The 23,584-nt window shown below is 36.1% G+C and overlaps 2 protein-coding genes across 5 annotated transcripts; one reads left to right on the top strand and one right to left on the bottom strand.

The window, feature by feature from the left end:
• Window positions 1–328: 328 nt before the first annotated feature.
• Window positions 329–13,938, top strand: LOC102588991 (cysteine desulfurase 1, chloroplastic). The gene is made up of 10 exons (XM_006345828.2): window positions 329–639; window positions 1,308–1,441; window positions 7,901–8,060; window positions 8,219–8,405; window positions 9,299–9,444; window positions 9,518–9,590; window positions 9,832–9,895; window positions 10,601–10,700; window positions 13,272–13,430; window positions 13,585–13,938. The coding sequence occupies exons 1-10, from the start codon at window positions 403–405 to the stop codon at window positions 13,753–13,755; spliced, it is 1,431 nt and encodes a 476-aa protein (XP_006345890.1). The 5' UTR covers window positions 329–402; the 3' UTR covers window positions 13,756–13,938.
• Window positions 13,794–17,599, bottom strand: LOC102589312 (RNA-binding protein 42). 4 transcript variants are annotated; one of them, XR_367197.2, is made up of 6 exons: window positions 17,245–17,599; window positions 16,263–16,440; window positions 15,382–15,479; window positions 14,391–14,819; window positions 14,122–14,207; window positions 13,794–14,028 (listed from the first exon to the last, which is right to left on the bottom strand). XR_367197.2 is itself a non-coding variant. In XM_006345829.2 (6 exons), exons 1-6 carry the CDS (start codon window positions 17,437–17,439, stop codon window positions 13,975–13,977), a joined length of 708 nt encoding a protein of 235 aa, XP_006345891.1. In that variant the 5' UTR covers window positions 17,440–17,596; the 3' UTR covers window positions 13,794–13,974. The 4 variants fall into 4 exon arrangements, 3 of the variants coding, with proteins under 3 accessions (XP_006345891.1, XP_006345893.1, XP_006345892.1); XM_006345829.2 differs by having other exon boundaries at window positions 14,723–14,819; window positions 17,245–17,596; XM_006345831.2 differs by lacking the exon at window positions 13,794–14,028 and having other exon boundaries at window positions 14,391–14,509; window positions 14,723–14,819; window positions 17,245–17,598.
• Window positions 17,600–23,584: the final 5,985 nt, after the last annotated feature.

The raw sequence follows: 23,584 nt of genomic DNA, 5'->3' as shown, positions 1-23,584 counted from the left end.
ATAAAAAATAATAGTAATATTTTGAGGATAAGACATTGATTCAAGTCCTATCGTAGTTATAATGTATAAGTCATCTGTCAATTGCAATTCATAATAGACATAAATTGTGATTGTTGATCACGATTGTAAGTATTTATCAATTATAGGTCGTGTTATGACTAAATTATGTAGGTTTATAATTATCAAAAGTGATTCTAGTATTTTAAGAATAAGAAGATTGATCCAAGTTGAATCACATCAAAAGAGTAAGACGGATCAAAATTTGTAGTGCACTTTTAAATTTTAATGATAAGATATTGGGTTCGAGTCCTAATTAAATAAGGAGTTAAATGTAATTTCAATAAAACAAGGTAAGGATAACAGCGTGTAGTAGTTGCAGACTTGCAGTTCACACAGCCGACGATGATAACGACGACGACGCCGATGGAAGGCGCAATTCTGAAACTGCCGTGTCTCCGGTCGGTTAGCCGGAACACTAATTTCACCAATCGGAGCTCCAATTCGTTCCCATGGAGGTACCGGTGGTTACATATTTCAGCTTCAGCAGCATCAGCTTCAGCTCCATTAGTAGAAGGCCCGAAACTTGGACCCGGTTCGCTAGGGCATATCACCCGGTCCGACTTCCCTATACTTCACCAGGTCTTACCTCTTGCCGACTTATGTATGTATATGGAATTTGTATAAGTGAATTCTGATTCAGCTTTTGGCAGTATGGAAGAATTTTGGTATTTGAGTTTTTTGCGAACTCAGTTTTTAAGGTTTTAGAGGAAGTGTTACAAACTCAGTTTTTCAAAATAGTATTGTGCAATTGTTTATAAAAACTCTAAAAAACTTTAATTTTGCCTAAACTGTTTTCGCTAAAAACTCAGCAGTGCTGGAAATGCGTGTTTCAGTATACGCCGACTTCTTTGATGTGTGTATATGTTATATGGATACATTTATCAGCTTAATCCCCAAATAGATTGTATGAATTCAATGTATTTATTGTGGTTTGACTATAATGGTGGCTTTTCGCATGCTGCAGCCATTATTTTTTCTTATCCGAGTTTGAGACCAGCTGTGCTTTGCACATAGGCAGAGTTAAGATCCTGTAGAAATGCTAGCAAAAAACTAAAATTTTGAGTGCCATAAGTAAGCTAAGTGGAATGATCCAATATTCTATTAGTAGGCATTTTGAATGAGTTGGTCTAGATTTGGAAAAAAAGTAGTATTTGAAGTTGAAGGTGAAAAAGTGTATTTGGTTAATGTTGGGTATGGTGTCGTAGGATTTTATGTTGCATGGAATGATATGATGGTGATATTTGCAGGAGATAAATGGCTTGAAGCTTGTATATTTGGACAATGCTGCAACTTCCCAGAAGCCAACAGCTGTAATCAAAGCTTTGCAGAATTATTATGAAGCTTACAATTCCAATGTCCACCGGGGCATTCATTATTTGAGGTACTCATCTTGAAAAGATTTCTATTCAACATCTTTTACATTTGATATAATAAAATCTACAAGTTCGTTGGAATTTTATTTTATCTCTCCATTAAAAGAAATTCATTTCGAATTTTCTTTTTATAGGCTTATGGTTAGGGATCTTCCTTTTATACGATTATTATGTACACTATGGACTTGAATAGAGTGGAATAGTGTCACAAAAGCTGTTGTGACTGTTAAATTAGAAGTTTTCTTATTTTACTTTAGGTCCTCTAAGTATTTACGTATTTTATTTCCGTCTTACAGTTTAGTCCCTTAAGAATAGTTTGTGGTTATTTGCATTGTAGTCCCTCTTTCAGTTAGGAATAGGACAGCTGTAGTACTATCCGTTGTCTGTAAGGAGTACTATTAAAACGATGTAATCACATTATGAGGATATATCAGAAATTTATCAAATTCTCTCTTTTCTTTCTCTTCTCTATTTCTCCTTCGCTTTTAGGAATGGTATCAGGAGTCCCTCCTATTACAATGGTATCAGAGCCACCTGGCACCTCTACGCCGCCGGGAATGGCTTCATCCACCGCACTTCAAGTCTTACAAAATGACGTTCGAGCTGTCCGAACTCAGTTGGCGGTGTTCGTTGATGATGTTAGCAAACGTTTTGAAACTGTCGAGCTACAACAGTCACAATTTCACACTCACTTCAATGAGATGCGAGAGACGAACAAGAAACTGGAGCTTATTATTTCACATATGGGAGTACAGTCCATCCCTTCTTCCCTAACGACTCCACCAACGGATTCGACTCCACTCACAACACCCATCGGCACGCAGGGTTTTCAGCAACGAGTGGAAACTGGAAAATCACCTATGGTTGGTTCCCATCCATCTTTCAACCAGTCTGTGTATGAAGTAGGCCAGGGTTTTACGTTTCCACCAGCACCTCTTTTCTCAAGTCCTCCTCTGTTTCGAAACCCAGCTTATTCTTCAGCTCCCCCCATCCTTCCCAATCCAATTATTCACTGTCCTTCCACTCCGGAGTCTTCAAACCCTCAGCGAAATCTCAAACCAAAGATCAATTTTCCAGACTTTGATGGTAACAACCCAAGGAGTTGGTTAAGAAAATGTGAGAAGTTTTTTGAGTTATACAACATTTCCGAACAGGAAAAACTCAGTTACGCTTCAGTGCATTTGGGGGAAAGGGTAGATATATGGTTTGATAGTTACGTGGTCAACCATCGAGGCAGGATAACATGGCAAAGATTTTGCACTGAGGTCTGTCGGAGGTTTGGTAATATCAGACCTCAAGATATAGTTGACGAGTTCAATAAACTTATGCAAGTGGGAACTGTTGATCAGTACCAAGAAAGGTTTGAGGAACTAACTAGCTATATGACTATCATCAACCCATTATTGAATGAAACTCATTATGTGGCAAGTTTCATTAGTGGGTTAAAGATCGAATTAAAACCGTTGGTGAAACTGGCTAGTCCTACGACAGTTCTAGATGCTTATGAGGTTGCAAAGTTGTATGAAGAATCATTTAGGGCTCTTCTTCCTTTTGTTTCTGCCAGAACACCTCCAAATACTGTCCAGAGGCCTTTAGCCATAACCTATCCCAGAAATGCCCAAGCCAATCCTATTAAACCCCTTGCTGGCCCTTCCTATCAGCAGCCTCTGAAACTCACCTATCCAAATCAAAGGCCACAGGGTAGAGCTCCACTCAAACCAAATACCCTGCCTCCTAATCTTGAGATTTTGAGAGAACAAGGACTTTGTTATAGGTGTAAAGAAAGATACTACCCTGGCCATCAATGTAAACAAATAACCTTGCATGCTATAGAAGGTGAGGCAACAGTAGAGGAAGGTGAACAACCAGACGTCTTTTTGGATGTTCCAGAAACCTTGGAGGAGGAAACAGAAGAACAGGCTGAAGTATCATTAAATGCCCTATTAGGATTGAGCTCTGCAAATGGTAAAATATCCACCATCAAGATTGTGGGATATGCCGGAAAGCTGCCAATGACAATCTTAATTGATAGTGGGTCGACCCATTCATTCATTGACCCTCAAATTGTGAAATTACTAAGGCTACCAGTACGCCCCATGAGCAGACCTATGAGGGTGTTAGTTGCCAATGGCCAGTTGATGAGTTTTGAATGTGAATGTCCATCATTTGGATGGAAAATGCAAAATGAGCAGTTCAACTTTACACTCAAGTTGATGAAGGTGGGTGGCTGTGATATGATCTTAGGTATGGATTGGATAGACATGGTAGCACCAATCATACTCCATACAAGACCTCACCGTCTGAGTTTTATGACTGCTGAGAGAATGGTTACATTATATGGAATTACAGATGATCCTGAGGTAATTTCAGTAGACACCAAAGCACTTAAGAGGATGCTCCAGTGTGGAACTTGTGAAGTAGTGGCTGAATTGGCATGGATACATGAAGAAACGATAAATGAGCAAAAAGAGATGCATGCTAAAATCACCAGACTGTTGGAACAATATGAGGAAGTGTTTCAGGAACCTAAGGAGTTGCCACCAACAAGAAATTGTGACCACGTGATCAACTTAATTCCAGGAGCTCAACCTTTCAATCTCAGGCCTTACAGGTATTCCTATGACCAGAAAAATGCAATTGAGTCTATTATCAGTGACATGCTGAAGGTTGCCACCGTAACACCTAGTCAATCACCCTTTGCTTCCCCAGCTCTTTTAGTTAAAAAGAAAGATTCAACATGGAGATTATGTGTAGATTACAGGAGGTTGAACAATCTAACAGTAAAGAACAAGTACCCTATCCCTATGATTGATGACCTATTGGATGAACTATTTGGGGCTACTGTGTTCTCTAAAATAGACCTTCGGGCGGGGTACCATCAAGTAAGGATGAAGAGTGGTGAGGAATACAAAACTGCATTTAGGACTCATCATGGGTTATGGGAGTTTAGAGTCATGCCTTTTGGACTGACTAATGCTCCAGCAACCTTCCAGTCCTTGATGAATGCTGTGTTCAAAGATCAAACAAGGAAGTTTATATTAGTGTTCTTTGACGACATACTAATATACAGCAAGACCATGGAGGCTCACGTTCACCACTTAGACACTGTGTTGAGATTACTAAAGATCAATAATCTTTTTGCTAAATTCAACAAGTGTGCATTTGGTCAGACTCAAGTAGAGTATCTTGGTCATATCATCTCTGGAGATGGGGTTAGTACTGATCATTCTAAAGTGGTTGCAATGAAGGAGTGGCCAAATCCAAGGACAGTGAAAGAGTTAAGAGGATTCCTTGGCTTGACAGGTTATTACAGAAAATTTATTAAAGGGTATGCACTTATAAGCAAGCCATTGACCAATCTGTTAAAGAAAGGAGAATTCCAGTGGAACCCGGAAGCTGAAATAGCTTTTGACCGACTAAAAATGGCTATGACTAGTGCCCCAGTGTTGGCACTACCGGATTTCACTAAGCCATTTGTGTTAGAAGTGGATGCTTGCAACACTGGGATAGGTGCAGTACTAATGCAAGACAAGAGACCTGTAGCCTTCCTGAGTCAATCATTGAGTAAGAAGCATCAAGGTTTGTCTACTTATGAGAAAGAGTTGATTGCTCTGTTGCTAACTGTGGAGAAGTGGAGGCACTACCTACATCCACAACACTTTATTGTCAAAACTGATCACTTCAGTTTGAAGTTCTTGCAGGATCAAAAGATCACAACAGCACTCCAACACAAAGGCTTAACCAAACTAATGCGACTAAGCTTTGAAATCCAATACAAGAAAGGGGTTGAAAATGTGGTGGCTGATGCGTTGTCGAGAAAAGCGGATACTAAGGCTGTAGAGGACACTGAACAATGCATGGTCATCTCGCAATTAAAGCCTAAGTGGATGGAGGAAATATTGGAAAGTTATGAAGGTGATCCAGAGGTATTGAAAGCAATCACAGCCTTGAGTACCAATGGTGATGCTGGCAAAGATATTTCATTACAACAAGGAATATTGAGATTCAAAGGGAAGGCGTGGATAGGAAACAATGGTCTGTTTAGACAACAATTAATATCCACAATCCATAATTCAGGATTAGGAGGTCACTCTGGAATTTGGGCAACATACCAAAGACTTAAAGCCGTGTTTTATTGGCCTACTATGCTGGAACAAGTCAAGGTAATTGTTCAAGAATGTGAGGTTTGCCAAAGATGCAAAGATGAACAGGTTGCCTACCCAGGTCTGCTGCAACCTCTGCCTGTGCCAGAAAAAATGTGGGAACATATATCAATGGACTTTATTGAAGGTTTGCCAAAATCTGAGGGTCAGGATGTCATATTGGTGATAGTCGACAGGTACAGCAAATATGCTCATTTCATACCTTTATCTCACCCATTTACTGCCTCTCAGGTGGCTAGAGTGTTTTTGGATACTATTTACAAACTACATGGCTTACCTAAGAGCATAGTTTCTGATAGAGATAAGGTCTTTTTAAGTAACTTCTGGAAAGAGTTATTTAAGAACCTGCAGGTGCAATTACTCTTCAGTTCTGCTTACCATCCACAAACTGATGGTCAAACAGAAAGGCTAAACAGATGTTTAGAAAATTATTTGAGGTGCATGAGTGGACATAAGCCAAAGGAGTGGAATAAGTGGCTTTCAATGACGGAGTACTGGTACAACAGTAACTATCACTCTTCAATAAAAATGACCCCTTTCAAAGTGGTTTATGGTTATGAACCCCCTCAGCTTTCATTTGAATTAATAGCGCAGTCCAAAGTAAATGCTATTGATCAAGTGCTCAAAGAAAGGCAGATTATGTCCAAGGTGCTGAAAGAGAACCTGGCTATGGCACAGAACAGAATGAAAAGAAATGCTGACAAGAGAAGAACAGAGAGGGAATTTGAAGAAGGAGATTGGGTATTTTTGAAACTTCAACCTTATAAGCAGACATCATTGGCTGTCAGGAAGAGTCTCAAATTGGCTTCTAAGTTCTATGGACCATATCAGATCGTTCAAAAACTTGGACCTGTTGTTTATAGACTCAAGCTGCCCACAACTGCCAAGATCCACCCTGTTTTTCACATTTCGCAACTCAAGAGGCAGGTGGCTAGAGTGTTTTTGGATACTATTTACAAACTACATGGCTTACCTAAGAGCATAGTTTCTGATAGAGATAAGGTCTTTTTAAGTAACTTCTGGAAAGAGTTATTTAAGAACCTGCAGGTGCAATTACTCTTCAGTTCTGCTTACCATCCACAAACTGATGGTCAAACAGAAAGGCTAAACAGATGTTTAGAAAATTATTTGAGGTGCATGAGTGGACATAAGCCAAATGAGTGGAATAAGTGGCTTTCAATGGCGGAGTACTGGTACAACAGTAACTATCACTCTTCACTAAAAATGACCCCTTTCAAAGTGGTTTATGGTTATGAACCCCCTCAGCTTTCATTTGAATTAATAGCGCAGTCCAAAGTAGATGCTATTGATCAAGTGCTCAAAGAAAGACAGATTATGTCCAAGGTGCTGAAAGAGAACCTGGCTATGGCACAGAACAGAATGAAAAGAAATGCTGACAAGAGAAGAACAGAGAGGGAATTTGAAGAAGGAGATTGGGTATTTTTGAAACTTCAACCTTATAAGCAGACATCATTGGCTGTCAGGAAGAGTCTCAAATTGGCTTCTAAGTTCTATGGACCATATCAGATCGTTCAAAAACTTGGACCTGTTGCTTATAGACTCAAGCTGCCTACAACTGCCAAGATCCACCCTGTTTTTCACATTTCGCAACTCAAGAGGAAGGTTGGAGGTCAGAAAATTCCTTCCATAGATCCTCCTATGTGTTCACCGGAAGGCCAGCCCTTAGTGGAGCCTGTAGCTGTGCTGGACAGGAGAATGGTCAAGAAAGGAAACAAGGCGGCTGTACAGATTTTAGTGCAATGGGCTAATTTGCTGCCAGAAGAAGCCACCTGGGAAGATTATCAATTCATAAGATCACAGTTTCCCAACTTTGTTGACCTGGAGGACAAGTTCTAATTTAAGGGGAATGGATTGTCACAAAAGCTGTTGTGACTGTTAAATTAGAAGTTTTCTTATTTTACTTTAGGTCCTCTAAGTATTTACGTATTTTATTTCCGTCTTACAGTTTAGTCCCTTAAGAATAGTTTGTGGTTATTTGCATTGTAGTCCCTCTTTCAGTTAGGAATAGGACAGCTGTAGTACTATCCGTTGTCTGTAAGGAGTACTATTAAAACGATGTAATCACATTATGAGGATATATCAGAAATTTATCAAATTCTCTCTTTTCTTTCTCTTCTCTATTTCTCCTTCGCTTTTAGGAATGGTATCAGGAGTCCCTCCTGTTACAAATAGATACAAAAGATTAATAGAACCCAACACACTAATTTAGGATTGAGGCATAGTTGATTGATTGTTTATTAGATATGTGATATTGACTAGTTTTTATCATCATTTCGAACCAAGTGCAAAGGCGACAGATGAGTATGAGTCAGCAAGACAAAAGGTGGCAAATTTCATTCACGCGGCCGAAGCTAGAGAGATCATTTTTACAAGAAATGCTACTGAGGCTATCAACTTAGTGGCTTATTCTTGGGGACTCTCAAACTTGAAACCAGGAGATGAGGTGTATTTTCTTTCTTCCAAAGCTTGATATATGTTTAATGTCTGGATTTAGTTATTTGTGAGGATCATCCAGTCTCTTAAAGTTTTCTAGCAGTTGTGAAAGTTACTTAGATATGCTGCTGGTATTTGACTACAAATTGCTGTCTGCTAACTTTGCAGATTATAACCACAATAGCTGAACATCACAGTGCAATTGTTCCTTGGCAAATTGTTGCTCAAAAGACTGGTGCTGTCCTGAGGTTTGTAAATTTGACAGAGGATGAAGTTCCAGATGTAGGGCAATTAAGAGACTTTCTCTCAAGGAGCACAAAACTTTTGGTCATGCATCATGTCTCGAATATGTTAGGTTGGTGCATAATTGTTCTATAACTTACCACTAATTTTGATTTCCATATAATAGAAGGATCTTGTGGACCTACAATTCAACCTCCATCTTAGTTTGATGGAATGCTAGAGATAATAAATGACGCTCTTAGTTCAACTTTGTAAAAACACTCCTTACTCTGCATTTATATTGACTCAAAAGGAAAAAAAAGTGGTCAAATTGATCTTTCCGTTGCATGAGCCACTCCTAGTCATAGTGTCATTCTCAATTCTCAAAAGAACTACTGCTAGTCATAGTCAGAAAGAAACTAATAGAAACTGTTGCAGAATAACAGATTTACTTTCAACTTCATATACTGATATGAAAATAGTAGAAATGAACCAAGCTCGTCTAGAATTTTCCTTGACCTAGTAAGGTCTTTTTAAGCGTGGATCAATTATTGCATAAAACCTGCAGGAACTGTTCTATATCAGGTTTCTCTTGACTACACCTGCTTTTCATAATTTTCAAGTTTGTGGAACTCTCTGATTTAGCTGATATTCTTAAAAGGATTCTTCATTCCGATTCTCCTTTTTTCTGTTGCTTAACTGAAAGTTGATTGGGAACAGAACAACTGGAAGATAGTGATTAGTAGTTTTGTATGATATATCGGAATTCTGGGAGGGATTGCCTCTTCACTTATCATTTTATATTGCTCTTGGCGAAACTTGGTGAAAAAATAATAGAAGTAAGCAAACAAGTAATTCATACACTTGGACCTGTGAGAAAAGGAAATGAAAGCCAGCAAATACTTCATTGAATTTGACTCTAACAAATCAGATACACTCTCTTTGTGCATTTAATTTCCCATATTTTTATTCATCTGTTTCTTGTCCATTGGTCTCTTCTTAGTGCTACCCCCATTTTATATGCAGCTTCTGTTCTTCCTATGGATGAAGTCATAAGTTGGGCACATGATGTTGGAGCAAAAGTGCTTGTAGATGCTTGTCAAAGTGTCCCACACATGGTGGTCGATGTTAAGAATCTAGACACTGATTTTCTTGTTGGTTCCTCTCATAAGGTTAGGACAATGCCATGTACTATATAAGTGGTTCTCCATTGAGTAGCAGAAATTGAGGTTAAACATGCTTCAGATGTGTGGGCCTACAGGCGTTGGATTCTTGTATGGAAAGAGCGAGATCCTTTCTGGCATGCCTCCTTTCCTTGGTATGTAACTTCTCCTTAACTTTGATTCTCAACAAGAAAATTCAAAGCCAAGCATCTTTTACCGACAATCCGCTTCTTCAGCTCGGAGTTCTTGTACTTGATAAATCTCATGCCATGTGTAGAATGATTATAACATATTTAAATGTGGTTTTATCATTGATTAATTCTCAAAAAAATGATATTTAACTGTGATTTCAGTCAAGCAGTTTCTTAACTTGTGTTCCTATCCCTTGAATTACAGGTGGTGGCGAAATGATAGCTGATGTGTATTTGGATCATTCCACTTATGCTGAACCTCCTTCGAGGTTTGTTTCTTTTTCCCGTGTTCCTATAGAATTTTCTGGCAATACTTTGACAACTAGCTAACTGTTCTTTTGTCCATTCAAGCTGAACTGCATCCAATGCCTGCCTTGAACCATGATCCTGGAATCTTATTGAGTTGTTATGATTTTAGTTTATCTACTTCTCCATTTTCATCATCTCTAGATATTACTACCATTACATATAACCTCAAGCTGTGTTTCTTGGATCCTTTTCTTGCTCCACTTATATTGAATAAAGTACTGTCTGCTAAATATAATAGCACTGGTCGCTTCCATCGTCAAGATAGATCAACTTGGAAACTTCATCTTCCCTTCATTGTCATTGGTTCCTATTACTGTTGGGGAAATGTTATATCTCGATTCTGTGATCATCATACTATGCTTCTATGTCTTAATTTTTCTCCTATATTATTTTTTCCCTTTTGGTTTTGGGGGGGGGGGGGGGGGGTATGTTTTAAGTTCTATACGTGACACTGCTAATCAAAGCCTCTATGCTGATGACTTTGATTAGCCCTTCTCATCTTATTATTATGTCTAAATTCTTTTTAACTTTATATTGGATCTGGAAATAATACATAGACCTGGATCTTCAGTGTTGTGGCTAAAGCTCAATCAGCTACGAGTAATTTTTAAATCAAAGTTCTCTTCTAAGTTTCATCTTCTAACCCTTTTTGTAATTGGGATCAGATTTGAGGCTGGGACTCCCGCAATTGGAGAAGCAATTGGGCTTGGAGCTGCAATTGATTATCTTTCTGAAATTGGCATGCAACAGATTCATGATTATGAGGTGGGCCTTTTATCCCGTAACCTCATATTCATGAAAGAGACATACTTTTACACTCTGTGAAATTCATGCATCCGTTTACATTTCCGTTTGCTAATTTCCTTCTTCCATATGGTAGCATCTAGATTACCTATCCCCCCTCCCCACCCGCCAGCCACACACAAATAAATAACAATAATAATAGATGGTTGCGCACAAATTTGTATGAGGCAAAAAATGTGCCACACTTTTGCGCAAAAAATGCACCACACTTTTGCATTATACTGAAGAGACTCTAAAGTAGTGGTTGGATTATGTTTACTGCTCTTTGAATTTTCTAGTTTTTAAGCTCCAGCTTCAAAGAAGACTTTGAGAAACCGTCTTCCTGGGTTTGTGGCTTCCAGTATTTGCTACTAAGTATGACGATCCGCCACATCATCATGCCACATAGACCCCCCATAAGTGCCACATGGAACAAAGTTGCTCACGCTAGTTTATAGTGGAAGTTCTAGAGATATGTGGAGAAATCCCTTGGAAGACTTTACCCACCCAGGATGCCTTATAGCAAAAAGAGGAATGTCGCCAACAAGAACTAGGAGGTGCCGCTCGAGGTTGAGCCAAATGAAAGGCTGACATCCCAAGAACCTTCTACCACTGAGCAAGGATGATGTGGAAGTCCTGCCCGAGGACGTCTCGCTCGGTAGAGAGTGGGCCATGAAGGTTAATGCGGGGATTGACTCTATCGAGATATTTGGCCAATGCTTAGGGAGAGTAGAAGTCACTCTAAGCGTTCTTGAGAGGCATACCCTTGAAGAGATTGAAAGCATCTGAAATGACTTGGATGAGCGTACACAGACCGAGGTAGAGATGAGGCAGACCATCGCTACTTTAGAGTGCAAACTCAGGGAGGCGTTGAGCACTATCGATGCCATGAAGGCAAAGATGGAGGCACCGAAGAACATGTCAACACTGGCGTGACTGAGACCGCAAGAAATATTGTCATGACGAGGCAGGCAAAGATCGAGGCTTCCAAGCCACCAGTGTTCAAAGGGGTTCGTGATACACAAGAAGTAGAGTACTTTCTTTGGCACTTGGAGAACTTTTCCCGACATGGAAATGTAAGGGATGATGATGCCAAGATCAACATTGTGGTGTTGTATATGTCAGAGATTGCCATGCTATGGTGGGGACGTAAATCGACTGATGCTAAGAGAGGTTTGTGCACTATCAACGCATGGGATGAGTTCAAGGTCGAGTTCAAGCGATAATTCTTCCTAAATAATGTCGTGTACAATGCAAGAAGAAAACTTAGAGAGTTGAAGCACACAAGGAGCATACTGGACTACGTTAGGGAGTTCATGACCCTTACGCTTCAAATACCTGACCTCACTAGTGGTGACATAATGTTTCACTTTATGGAAGGGTTGCAAAATCGGGCTAAGTAGGAATTGCAACGCTGACGAGTATGGATTTCAAGAATGAGAAGTATGACAAAGACAGGCGATAAGTCAGAGGATGGCATTGCTAAGGGTGGATGAGGCTGTGGTAAAAGCAAGGAAGTACATCAACAACACCACAAGACTCGAGATACCCACAAATTTGATCAACAACCACACAAAGCAAGGAAGTACATCAACAACAACACAATGTCATACCTTGATCGACCCTATCTCCATTGTCTATGGGTCATGGAATGAGAATGAGCTTGTATGATGCCTACTATTACTATACCACAAACAGAATCAAGCACATCTTTAGGCTATACAACTTGTGAAGGGGCTCAAGATGGAAGGGTCGATGTTCTTGGAAACCAATGCAAGTTTTGAGGGCGACAAAAACAAAAAGCCATTTTCGTGTTCCACATCCATTGGAAGGGGAAATCATCAGAAGAAGCTACACGAGAACAATATGAAGACCAGTGGATATTCAAAGATAAGACACGAGAGTTTGCACAGTAGTAATGCGCCATGGTCGTCACAACATCAAGTGGGGGAAAGTATGACAACCTGCCACATCATTACACCACATAGGTGCCACATGGAACAAAGTTGCCCATGTGGAGGGCTTACATAGGAATAATGCTAGTTCATAGTGGAAAGTTTAGAACTTTTAATTAAACAAATCAAAACTTCATATTAATGAATAAATTTTTTACATCAACATCCAACATGACGTATTTCAAACAAATGTCTAACCTCTTATTAACTAGAACTGATTCTTACTTTTATAAATAATAATGAGTATTATTATGTGAAGTTAAGCGCTTAATGTCTTTTAAGAATATACCTTAAACACAAGTAGTATATAAGAACAAAAAAAGATAATCCTAAATTAATAATATTTTGTGTGTGTATGTATTTAAGACCTCTTATTATAATATGGCTTTAGGCCACTTATTTTATTGAAACGCCTTTTAGAAGAAGTCCCGAAAATTGGCACAACTAACTCTATCCAGTATGGATGTTGTCACTAAATGTAGATTAATGCTTATCTTTAGAATCATCTAGAACCTGAGTGAAGTTAATCAATCAACAACATCCCGATAAAGAATGATTTTGGTGATATGTTTCTTCCCATTTTCATGTTCTTCCTCAGATGGAGCTGGGTAACTATTTGTATGATCGTCTCTCTTCTGTATCTGATGTTCGTATTTATGGGCCTGCACCTTCACGAACTGTTAAGCGAGCGGCTCTTTGTTCTTTCAATGTTAAAGATGTTCACCCTACAGATATCGCAACCTTCCTTGATCAACAGGTATGGGAAATAAAACTCCATCTAGCTCTTGCATAGCTACAATTTTTCTCTTAGAAAAATGAGGGCATTTGTAAGCTAGTCCACTAGAGCATGTGTGTTATTGGTTAAAAAGTCATGTAAATGAAATATTTCTAAATAGCAATGTTTTCTACAGCATGGTGTAGCTATTAGATCAGGTCACCATTGTGCTCAACCTCTCCATCGACATTTGGGAATCAGTGCGAGCGCACGAGCTAGCCTTCATTTCTACAATACTATAGACGACGTTGAGAGATTCATCGATGCACTCAAGGACACAATCAACTTTTTCACTTCTTTCAAATGAGGGTATTTTTTGTTCTCTGACGTACCTTAAGGCAAATGTAATATAAACAAAAAACTTATAATTATCTCAATTTAAAGGTGTGATTCATGAATAAATTGACTTTGAGGAGTTAGATTAATACTTGACATTATTGTAAATTAGATACTGCTATCAATTACTCAATATCATTCATTTCATCTAAAACTCCTACTATTAAGCTATACTCCATAAGTTTGGCGGTCACTTGTGCAATACGCTCTTCTTTGGTGACTTTGCTTTCTTTGGAGACAGATTCTGCCACAACATTCAACAAGAAACTGGTTAGTGAAAGCCAAAATTTGGAATGCAAATTGTATGTGGGCTTCATCAGCGAAAACATACACTCACCTTCTGTCTTGTCAAAGCCTCATAGTCAATCCTGTCTTTCCACTTACTCTTCTGAAGTTGAACTGGCCGGTTCCCAACATACTTCCCTGAAATCAGAAAGATTTTACCTTGTCACTTAGGGATTCGAGCAATGAAAGTTCGATGGAAAGTATACTGCTGGTTAAATAACTATGACAACAACAAACACATCCATTTTGCAAAGAAACCTAAGAAAACCACACTGCTCAAATACTCTAAACTGAAAGTTCCCCTTCCTTGTTTTCCTTCACCTAATTTGACTTCAACAGCACACTCCTAGTTGTTGTGGTGCTGGGTCATCCAGCAAGTCTTCTCGCATTGGGGGAGGGGTTTGCAGATAACACTCTTCCGTCGGGCCAAATCTTTTGACCTTATGACATCAAACAAGGGATAGAAAGAGACCATATAAGGCATCAACAAACAGAATAAACAAGGAAAATTTCAGATCCATTTGGTTATCATCCCATACCATTTCGGTCTGGTGATCTTCAAATGTCAAGCTATGCCATTAAGACGTCGATTATATTAATGTAGCAGAAGCAAAGTAGAGACTATGCCTTACAAATATGGAAAGACCACTTACCATTCATTTCTTTAAGTGCCACGACAAGGTCTGAAGGGTTGGAAAAACTAACAAATCCATATCCCTTGGTCTTACCAGTCCGCTTGTCTCTCACGACCTGTCATGGAGTTAAGACATTACAAGAACGATGAATGTACTTAGAAACATTCTTCAGTTTAGTGCTAACATGTGCATGGAAACTGTGAACATATACAGTCTAAACAACAAACAGGAAAAGAGAAAAACACTATACATGCTGAGGTGAGCAGTACAAGTTTGGTTCCATCCAAGAGCCCAACAATAGCCTTCCCCCACATCACACACAACACCATTCTGAAATTCTTTTCCCCCCTTTTTTAATAAATCGAAGCTCTCCCCCATATTCATGAATGTCTTAAGATATGGACAAAAACGATAAAAGATAGAAGAAAAATTATAGACATGAAGACCTCCACTCCTTGATGATGATCATCAGAAGTTGTCAGTTCGTAACAACATACCCAATGTAGTCACACAAGTGAGGGTATGATGTATGTAGACCTTACCCTATCTTTGTGTGGGGTAGAGAGGTGGTTTCCGATAGACCCTCGGCTCGAAAGACATGTAACCGACACAAGTCCATGTTTAACAATTAAAAGTATCACTAATGGAAAACATGAAATGATGATAAAAGAACTTACCCTAGCCATGTTAAAAGAAGGAAATCTTGAAAATGCTTTTGATAAAACATCATCATTCACCTCATTCCCAAGGTTACCACAGAATAGCCGAAAATCATCTGCATGACCCCAATAGTCAATTTAGTCAGCCAACTAATAGAATTGAGTCAACTGACAACCATCTTACAACAAAAGCCCACAATCGAGCAAACAGAGCACAAGATGAAGTGCTAAGAAAGTCATATGGGGAAGTTAGACAATCATTTGCAGGGCAGGTATGCATTCATTATAGTATTTGCATCAAACTTTATGTTGCTTACACTGCAGCATTGGCCTCAAAAGAAAAGGCTTCCCTCCCCTCTACCGAAAACCTTTGGCAAATATAGAGTGCATCCCCCCGTATACGATAAAATATTTTTCAATACTCAGTTCTTTCATGTCGCCTGAACTATGATCTTTGGTCATGCATCTCCCTTCCAAACATATTTAGTTTTCAAGGGAAGTTGGATCAAAATATGCAATGACACTTATTTTTATTTTCCTAAATGATCGACACAGGTGTAAGGTGACATTCACCATTCATAACTGTTTTTCCTTAAATTTCCAGACCTTCAACTGCATGGTAATTTACTGGTTTAGCACTTTCCCAAACTCCAGACCTACAATTACACAGTTATCCAGAACATCACAGCTTTGACATTCTTATTAGCACTGCAATAACCCTTCATAAGAAGATACTACTTAACTCAATTCATGTCTAAAACTATCCGGAACTCGAGGAAACCAATTGGAACAACCACACTAAACAGAATTCAAGTGTTTTAATTGGGTAAACACAGAATTCAACCATTTGACACAAATTTGAATTGGAAGAAAGAATTAAACGGAGCAAGCGAGCTTACTCTCTGGCCACTCTGCAAGAGTAGGATCTTCCCAAGTCTGTCCTGCTGCCTTTCGAGGCACAGCTTTCTTTTTCACCTCAGCTTTTTGCTCAATCTCACTGCTTGCAAGTGCAGCTTTCACATTCTCAATTGCCTCGGGCGTGATTGTTTGTACAACTCTTTGAAATAGTTGCTGCGTCTGCCCATTAGAATTAGGCACGTTAGACACATTGCTAAGTAAATCTTATCTTTTCGAGAGGAACAAATTGCAAGTTTAAAAAACAATATGGATAAAGATGTACAGTGGCTCTACTTCAAATACTTCAATGAAGAATTTTCTTTTCCCATTGGCTTGCTAACGGGGAACTAAGAAGCATGCAATTTGTGTAAACATATAAAAAATTTACACAACAGGCATACATTCATGTGTACACATATGATGGATAAAACTCACCAACCAAGATATCTTAATAAGTACAATCAATTACAGAAGAAATAGCATTGGCATTATACATACACACACACTCAAACTGGCAAGTAACCATTCGAACTTTAAGAGTACCCATCTAGACACCTCAACTTGGTCTCAACGATCAACTAAACACTCAAACTTGTTCCCACTGTCTCTCGTAGACACCCGATGCTAATGTGACATATAAATTTTGGAAGTGTCTAAATAATCATTTTGTAAATTGGAGTGTTCAACTGACATAGTGGAGAGCTAAGTTTGGAGTGTTTAGTTGCCCGTTGAGGCCAGTTTTGAGTGTCTATTTACGTATTATGCCAATAATATTACGATTCTTACTCTTACATTACATACGAGCCACTAATGAGTGAATAATGCATCTGAAAAATTAACTCTGTTTTTTCCTCCCTATCTCAATCCAAGTCAGTTCATCAAGAGTAAAATTAATGTAATTACTAATCTACAAACAACAGGTCGAATTTGTTTTATAAGAATCAATTCTTACAAAAAAAAATAGTTCAAAATTGAAATACTTACCTGCAAATACTGAGGTAAAGAGTAAACGTCGGGAACAGCTGCCGGAGCAGAATAGACAGGAGGAACAACGGGAGGAGCAATTGGCGAAGGAGCAGAGCCAATGTAGGGCTGCGATGGTTGTTGTTGGAGATGAAACGGCGTCGGAAAGTATGTGCCGTTCAAGTAATTGTATTGCGACGAAGTCACCGTCGACATAATAATTACCGGTGGACGGAAATGAGAAAGGAGATTTTCCGATCGGTGAATTTAAGGGCTTGTTTGGATAGATTTTGCAGTGATAATAAAACGAGTTCATTCATCAAAAATACTGAAAAAGGACCATTTGAGGTGAATGTAGAGAGTTCTAGAAATATTCTTTCTAGAATCTAGAAGAAACTAGAAATGGAAAAAAAATTATAGTCTCAATATATGTGATATTTTTCTAAAATTGATCATTTTCGTAACTTTAAGGAGAATATTAAAATTAATCTATTTTCAATTATACAAATATAATATTCTTTTGTGATAAACTCAAAGCGAAAGTATATCACGTAAATTGAAACAGAATGAATATAAGCGTGGATACATGATTTAATTTGCTTGTGCATGGATACAACTCGATTAAAAAAATAAATATAATATATCAAGCAAAATTGCATGTGTTGATACAACTAGATTAATCGAACACATACAAATATCTGACAAAATAAATAGATACATAATGAATAGATATAGCTTCAAAATAATAGTTATAAATCATAACGAGACAAACTATAGTTGCTAGTACTAATTATAACGCAGACTATAGTTTACCAAGTTTCTTCAAAATACCTTATTTATATTTATAGGTGGAATATAGGATACAGTGTAATTGAAAGTGGGCTAAAAGCCCATATTTATGGGCCGATAGTATAAGTTGAGAAGTGGGCTAAAAGCCAAAAATTTATGGGCCTCCAATGTAGATTGAGAAGTGGGCCGAATTAGTTTAGTAGTATTTGGGCCTCCATGTAGCTGCCTTCTCAATTTTCTTTTGTATATATACCCGCTTCAGACAAGCGATAAATGAAGTTAGATTTGATAAAATCAAACTTCAGACACAACGTTTGAAGTTATATATGACTGGTGTTCATTAGCTTTGCTTGAAGCTCAGCTAAAAATAGTTGGATTTTTGTAATTTTTGCTTGACTTAAGCTATTTCAGTTTGAAGTTTATGCATATATGGTTGAAGTCAAGCAAAAAAGACGGAAGTCAATCATATCATATATTACTGAAGTTCAAGCAAAACTAGCTTAAGTGTGGCAAAATTAAAGTGGTTCATCGTCAGCCAAATTTACCTGAAATTTAGCGTACAAAGCTTCATTTATTATGTCTCGAGTTAGACTTTGTCAAAACTAATTTCAGACACAAAGTAAATACGTGAAAAATAATAATTCGTCAATCTCTAGAATGATGTACAACACCTACTTGCAAAACAAAAATCATAAAACTAAAGTTATATTACTACTTACTAGTAGTTTCTAAAATTAAACTTCCAACTTTTTATTTATTTATTTATAGAAAAATGTGAAGAACAAAATTTGAAGTGGTGTGGACCACATTTTCCCCACACCAAACAATGTTCTTCATTATACAAAATTATTATTAAAATTTCCTCCTCAAAATACCAAAAATATTATTATAAAAAAATAAAATGAAGTGTTATGGAGTAATTATTAGTACCCCTTATATAGCAAACATACGATAAAGCCAAAGATGGAAAAAAAATTGCATGCAATTGTACGGACAAAAGGATCATGAAGATCGAACGGTCTTTATTAATCCACGTGTCAGCATGGCAAAGGTGAAGCCGTTGATTTGAATTTTTTCGAAAATCGAGCCGACAAGCAGTACAAGTTGACACGTGGGAGACTAGACAAGCTGTGGGGACCACAAAGAGTACGTGTCAGCATTGTACAACACGTTACTCCCGTAATTTGCGGGAGCTATATTTGCAGACAGCTAAGCCAGGTAGCCCGAGGATAATAAGTTAAAATGGTTTAACCGACGAGATTGTGATAGCGTGATAAATATTTCTTCGTTTATGAAATAATATATAATAATCATTCAAATACCAGGTGAAAAATCAAAATTAAAAGTTGAAATGCATTTTACCTCAACTTTTAATGTTATAACAAACTCAAATAATTTGACTCCTATTGTGATGACTTGATAAGTACTTTTCCATTCTTAATTAGTGATTTCGAATTTGAACGGTGAGTAATCATCTTTGTGAGGAAATATTTTATTCTCTAAGTGGAATTTTTCAATGTGTCTCCAGATTAATTAGGACGCAAAGCATATATCGAATAACAGATGAGAAATCAATATAAAAAGTATAAACATATTTTTATTTAGAAGAGAAATAATTTAGTGTCATCAACATGAGTTGTGGTGCAATGGTGAGTTGTTCTTATCTTAACTAACGGTCTCGAGTTTGAACCTTGAATTTGGAGAAAATCCTATTGAAAATGTTACCTCAAAATGAATCATATATTATGTGATTCAGATCTAGTCGATACTTATGTGCGGATTTCAAATACCAAATGAGAAAAAAAAAAAATAATCAAATCTCACTAGAGAAAAGCAACCACCGTCTTTCACACCCCCACCTCTTTGCACCCATTTGTACAAATTGTCTTCATGTCATTGAACTCTTAAACATTTGTACTATTTAGGGTAGTCATGAAGTGATTCAATCAATATATATATATATATATATATATATATATATATATATACCCCACACTATATTTTTACACAAATTATAAAAAAATATCTCACATTATTAAAATTATTTATTATTTATGTATTTTATTGCTCAAATTAAATTTCACATGACTAATCTCTTTCCTGAGCTTCTTTCCATGCAAGATTTTGTTGTTCATCTTGTATTCCTAAGATACTTAGAACAAAACTTTGAAAAACTTGGTAAGAAACAACAAAGTTTAAAGAATATTTTTAAAACTAGAAAATTAAAACTAGTAGAGAAAATAGAATTAGAAACAGATTAGAAACAATATATAAAATATTTTTCTCAAAGAAGAAAATCGAGTCCACTGAATGCATGATGTCCCCTTAAGGAAATTATTCTCCTTAAATACCCGAGATTAATTAATGAAATATATCCTCCCAGGATAGCACAATCTTACTCACCGGTGTATCGATACCTAAAATCATGGTCTCAGCGAACCACTCAACGATAGTAAAATACACTTAGAATACTAGATTTAGTAGTAGTAGAAGAAGTCCATAAAATTCATACTCTTAAATAAGAGGAAATCCCTCAATTTATAGAAAACAAAGGTAGTGTGAAAAAGTTCTTATTGTGACGTACCGGAAATGTCACAACCCTTTGGAAAAATCACAATCTTTCATAAAAGTCACAACTTTTCATAAAAATCACAACTTTTCATAAAAATCACAACTCTTCATAAAAATCGCAACTTTTCATTTTCCATTCACACCTTTTAAAACCAACAGATTTGATATAACATGTTGAATTTATCGAACTCTAAAATACTCTTAACATGTACTCATTATTTTTTCTTATAAAATATTATAACTTTGAATGTATATGAGGAACGACAAATAAAAATTAAAAGGAGTTTTATTTTGAAAATGATATTTTGTGAACTAGAAAAAATTATCAAATACGTAAATAAGCTAATTAAATACTTATAAGCCAGTTTAACCGAATAGATATCCTCATAGTGTATTTTTTATTTTATTTAGTAAATTATCATAAAGATTTGTTTATAATTATTATTTCACGTAATTTAATTATATAAATATTTTTATATTGTAAATAAATACATAAAATTATAACACTTTGACAAGACACCTCTTTCTTTTGTCTGTTTAATGGAGTCTGCACATAATTATTGGAGCACATCATATTTTATTCCTATAAATATTCATCTTCAAGATTTTTCAGTAGTAGGATCTTGCACCAAAACAAGCTAATTAGCCAATTTCAAAAGAACATTCTCATGAGGAGATTAATAAATTAGACTAAAAAAATAAAATTAATTGATACACAAAATATCTCGCGTTAGTAAAATTTGGGGAAATACCACACTCTAAAGTTTATGATGTAGACAACTTATCCTAATACAATTATTAATAATTGTTTTCATAACTCAAACTCATGATTTAAAAATTACATAAAAAATAATTTTATCATTCCTTCGAGGCTGATTAAAGGATGTATGAGCCCTATTAGCAAAGATGTGAGGAGTAAAAATAATTGATATTAGTAAGGTGTCAATTTCTAAAACTTTTATAAGATCTCAAAGGATCTATACTAACAATATTTAAATCTCAAATCGAGATATGTGTGTTTTTGTCTTTTAGTTTGATTAAATTTATATATTATAAGTCAATACCTAACTATATGTTGCCCTTTCCATATAGGCTCCTCTGCTATCCACTAATATTCTAAATTTGTCCTCTATAAAAGAACCAAATTAGTTTATTTGTGATACTATAATTGCACCAAATAAAGAGGTAGTGGGGGAGCTATATAGTTAATATAAGATTAAATAATCAACTTTCCAAATTAAGTAAATAAGAATCTAGAATGTTCAATAGTTTTTATGCATTTTTTTAATTTAGAATTAGATATTTACATTAGTTCAATGTGTAGAATCAGAGAATATGAATTCAATCTTATACATACGCAAGGAAGGTAATTCAAAAAGAAAGATAATGATATTTTTTTATCATTAAAGAGTCGTATGAGATAAAAGTCTCATACATAATTTTGAAATTTAATATTTAAAAATTATATCGTGAATAACTAGAAATGTGGAAACAAAATCAAATAAAATTTGATCATTATGAACGAATCCGCAAATTCCACAACGAGGTAAATCACGGTCCGCAATACATACAATTCCATATTCCAAACTCGAGTCCAAGATTTATGAATAAAAATAAAGAGATACTTACGACTCCACAACAACTCTTACGATAATTAGTTTCCTTACATTACAATTGGCATAAAATCATGTATGGGATAAAGAGATTAAGCTAGTGGTCATGCATAGGGGAAGAATCTTTTTAAAGCAATTATTGGGGATTTAAGTTATAAATATAATAATATTGAATAAAGTTCTTGTTCACTCTATCAATGTAATTTAATTGAGTATATTGTAACATTACTAAAAATTATCTTCTTTTTTTACGCAGAATCATTTCCAACGAGCAATATTCTGAAGGAGTGTTGTTCTTAGAAATAAATCATGCAATAAATAAATTAAAATTCACCAAATATCGACCAAAAAATTAAAATTTTAAAAACTATTTAATAGCTAGCATTTAATTATTTGGAAATGAGAGGACTAAAAGTATGTACGTAAATATATAGTACTCCATTATTATTTTTAATAGACAAAAGCTATTATGATTTCTTCTGTTAGTAGATGAAATTGCATTTATCACTAACTATCTGCTTATATTCATATAGTCAATGAAAATATGAGGTTCAATTATGATTACTATATTACTCGGAGTCTTTAAAATTATCATTTTATTTGTATCAAATTTTTAAAAATTTGATACACATTCATAAGCATTTTTTAAAAGCTTGAACACCTAATATTACCTGAGGAACAATTAATAGAAAAATGTATATTTTGATTGAGCGAAGACTATTCTATTTAGGTAGACACTCTTTTTTTATAAAGAGATCGCTGAGTTCAACTTTCTTCCGAGAATGAGATATATATTGTGTTTATGCACTGATTGAATTGAAGTTCAAATTTTGGCAACTTCAAAAGACAGATTTGAAAATTTTAGTTATGTCTATCACGACTAGGCCATTTTAAAAATAACTACAACTAATTAATCGTTTATAAAAAGTGAAATTACTTTACCTAAATTAAGATTATAAGTTACAATTGGTGTAACATGTTAAAATGCATATGCATTATATTTGTATTATATGTAACGGGTGGATAGAAACACTCAATTGTGACATAACTAATTTAAATTCTAGCAACTTCGAAATAAAAATTTAAAAATCCTAATTATGTTGTCACAACTAGATCATTTAAAATAGGGAAAATTGTATATAATAGAAAACTATTAATTCAAATTAAATGTTATAAATATAGTTTGATTTAATTGTACATCATAACAAACTGTTGCTATTTCACCTCTCTCCTGGTGAATCTCGCTCGCCACTCTCGTTCTCTCCCTCGCCTCTCTCGTTTTTTATATAAACACAAGTGTATAAAGTGCGTTTGTGTTTGTATAAAGTGAGAGAAAATTGTATATATACATATATATTCGTTCCCCTCTCTCCCCTCTCCCAGATCTC

This window comes from Solanum tuberosum, unplaced genomic scaffold (genome assembly GCF_000226075.1).
Source record: "Solanum tuberosum cultivar DM 1-3 516 R44 unplaced genomic scaffold, SolTub_3.0 scf00072, whole genome shotgun sequence".
Lineage (NCBI taxonomy): Eukaryota > Viridiplantae > Streptophyta > Magnoliopsida > Solanales > Solanaceae > Solanum > Solanum tuberosum.
Note: the sequence above shows the minus strand (reverse complement) of the source record. Positions and strands in the feature narration are given on the sequence as shown.

Coding starts and splice junctions, on each gene's coding strand:
- LOC102588991 (XM_006345828.2), top strand. CDS start 403: ATGATAACGACGACGACGCCGATGGAAGGCGCAATTCTGAAACTGCCG. Junction 1,442..7,900: donor CGGGGCATTCATTATTTGAG/GTACTCATCTTG, acceptor TTTCGAACCAAG/TGCAAAGGCGACAGATGAGT. Junction 13,431..13,584: donor CAACCTTCCTTGATCAACAG/GTATGGGAAATA, acceptor TGTTTTCTACAG/CATGGTGTAGCTATTAGATC.
- LOC102589312 (XM_006345829.2), bottom strand. CDS start 17,439: ATGTCGACGGTGACTTCGTCGCAATACAATTACTTGAACGGCACATAC. Junction 15,480..16,262: donor TCTTGCAGAGTGGCCAGAGA/GTAAGCTCGCTT, acceptor GGGGTCATGCAG/ATGATTTTCGGCTATTCTGT. Junction 14,820..15,381: donor CTTCTTTTAACATGGCTAGG/GTAAGTTCTTTT, acceptor ACTCCATGACAG/GTCGTGAGAGACAAGCGGAC.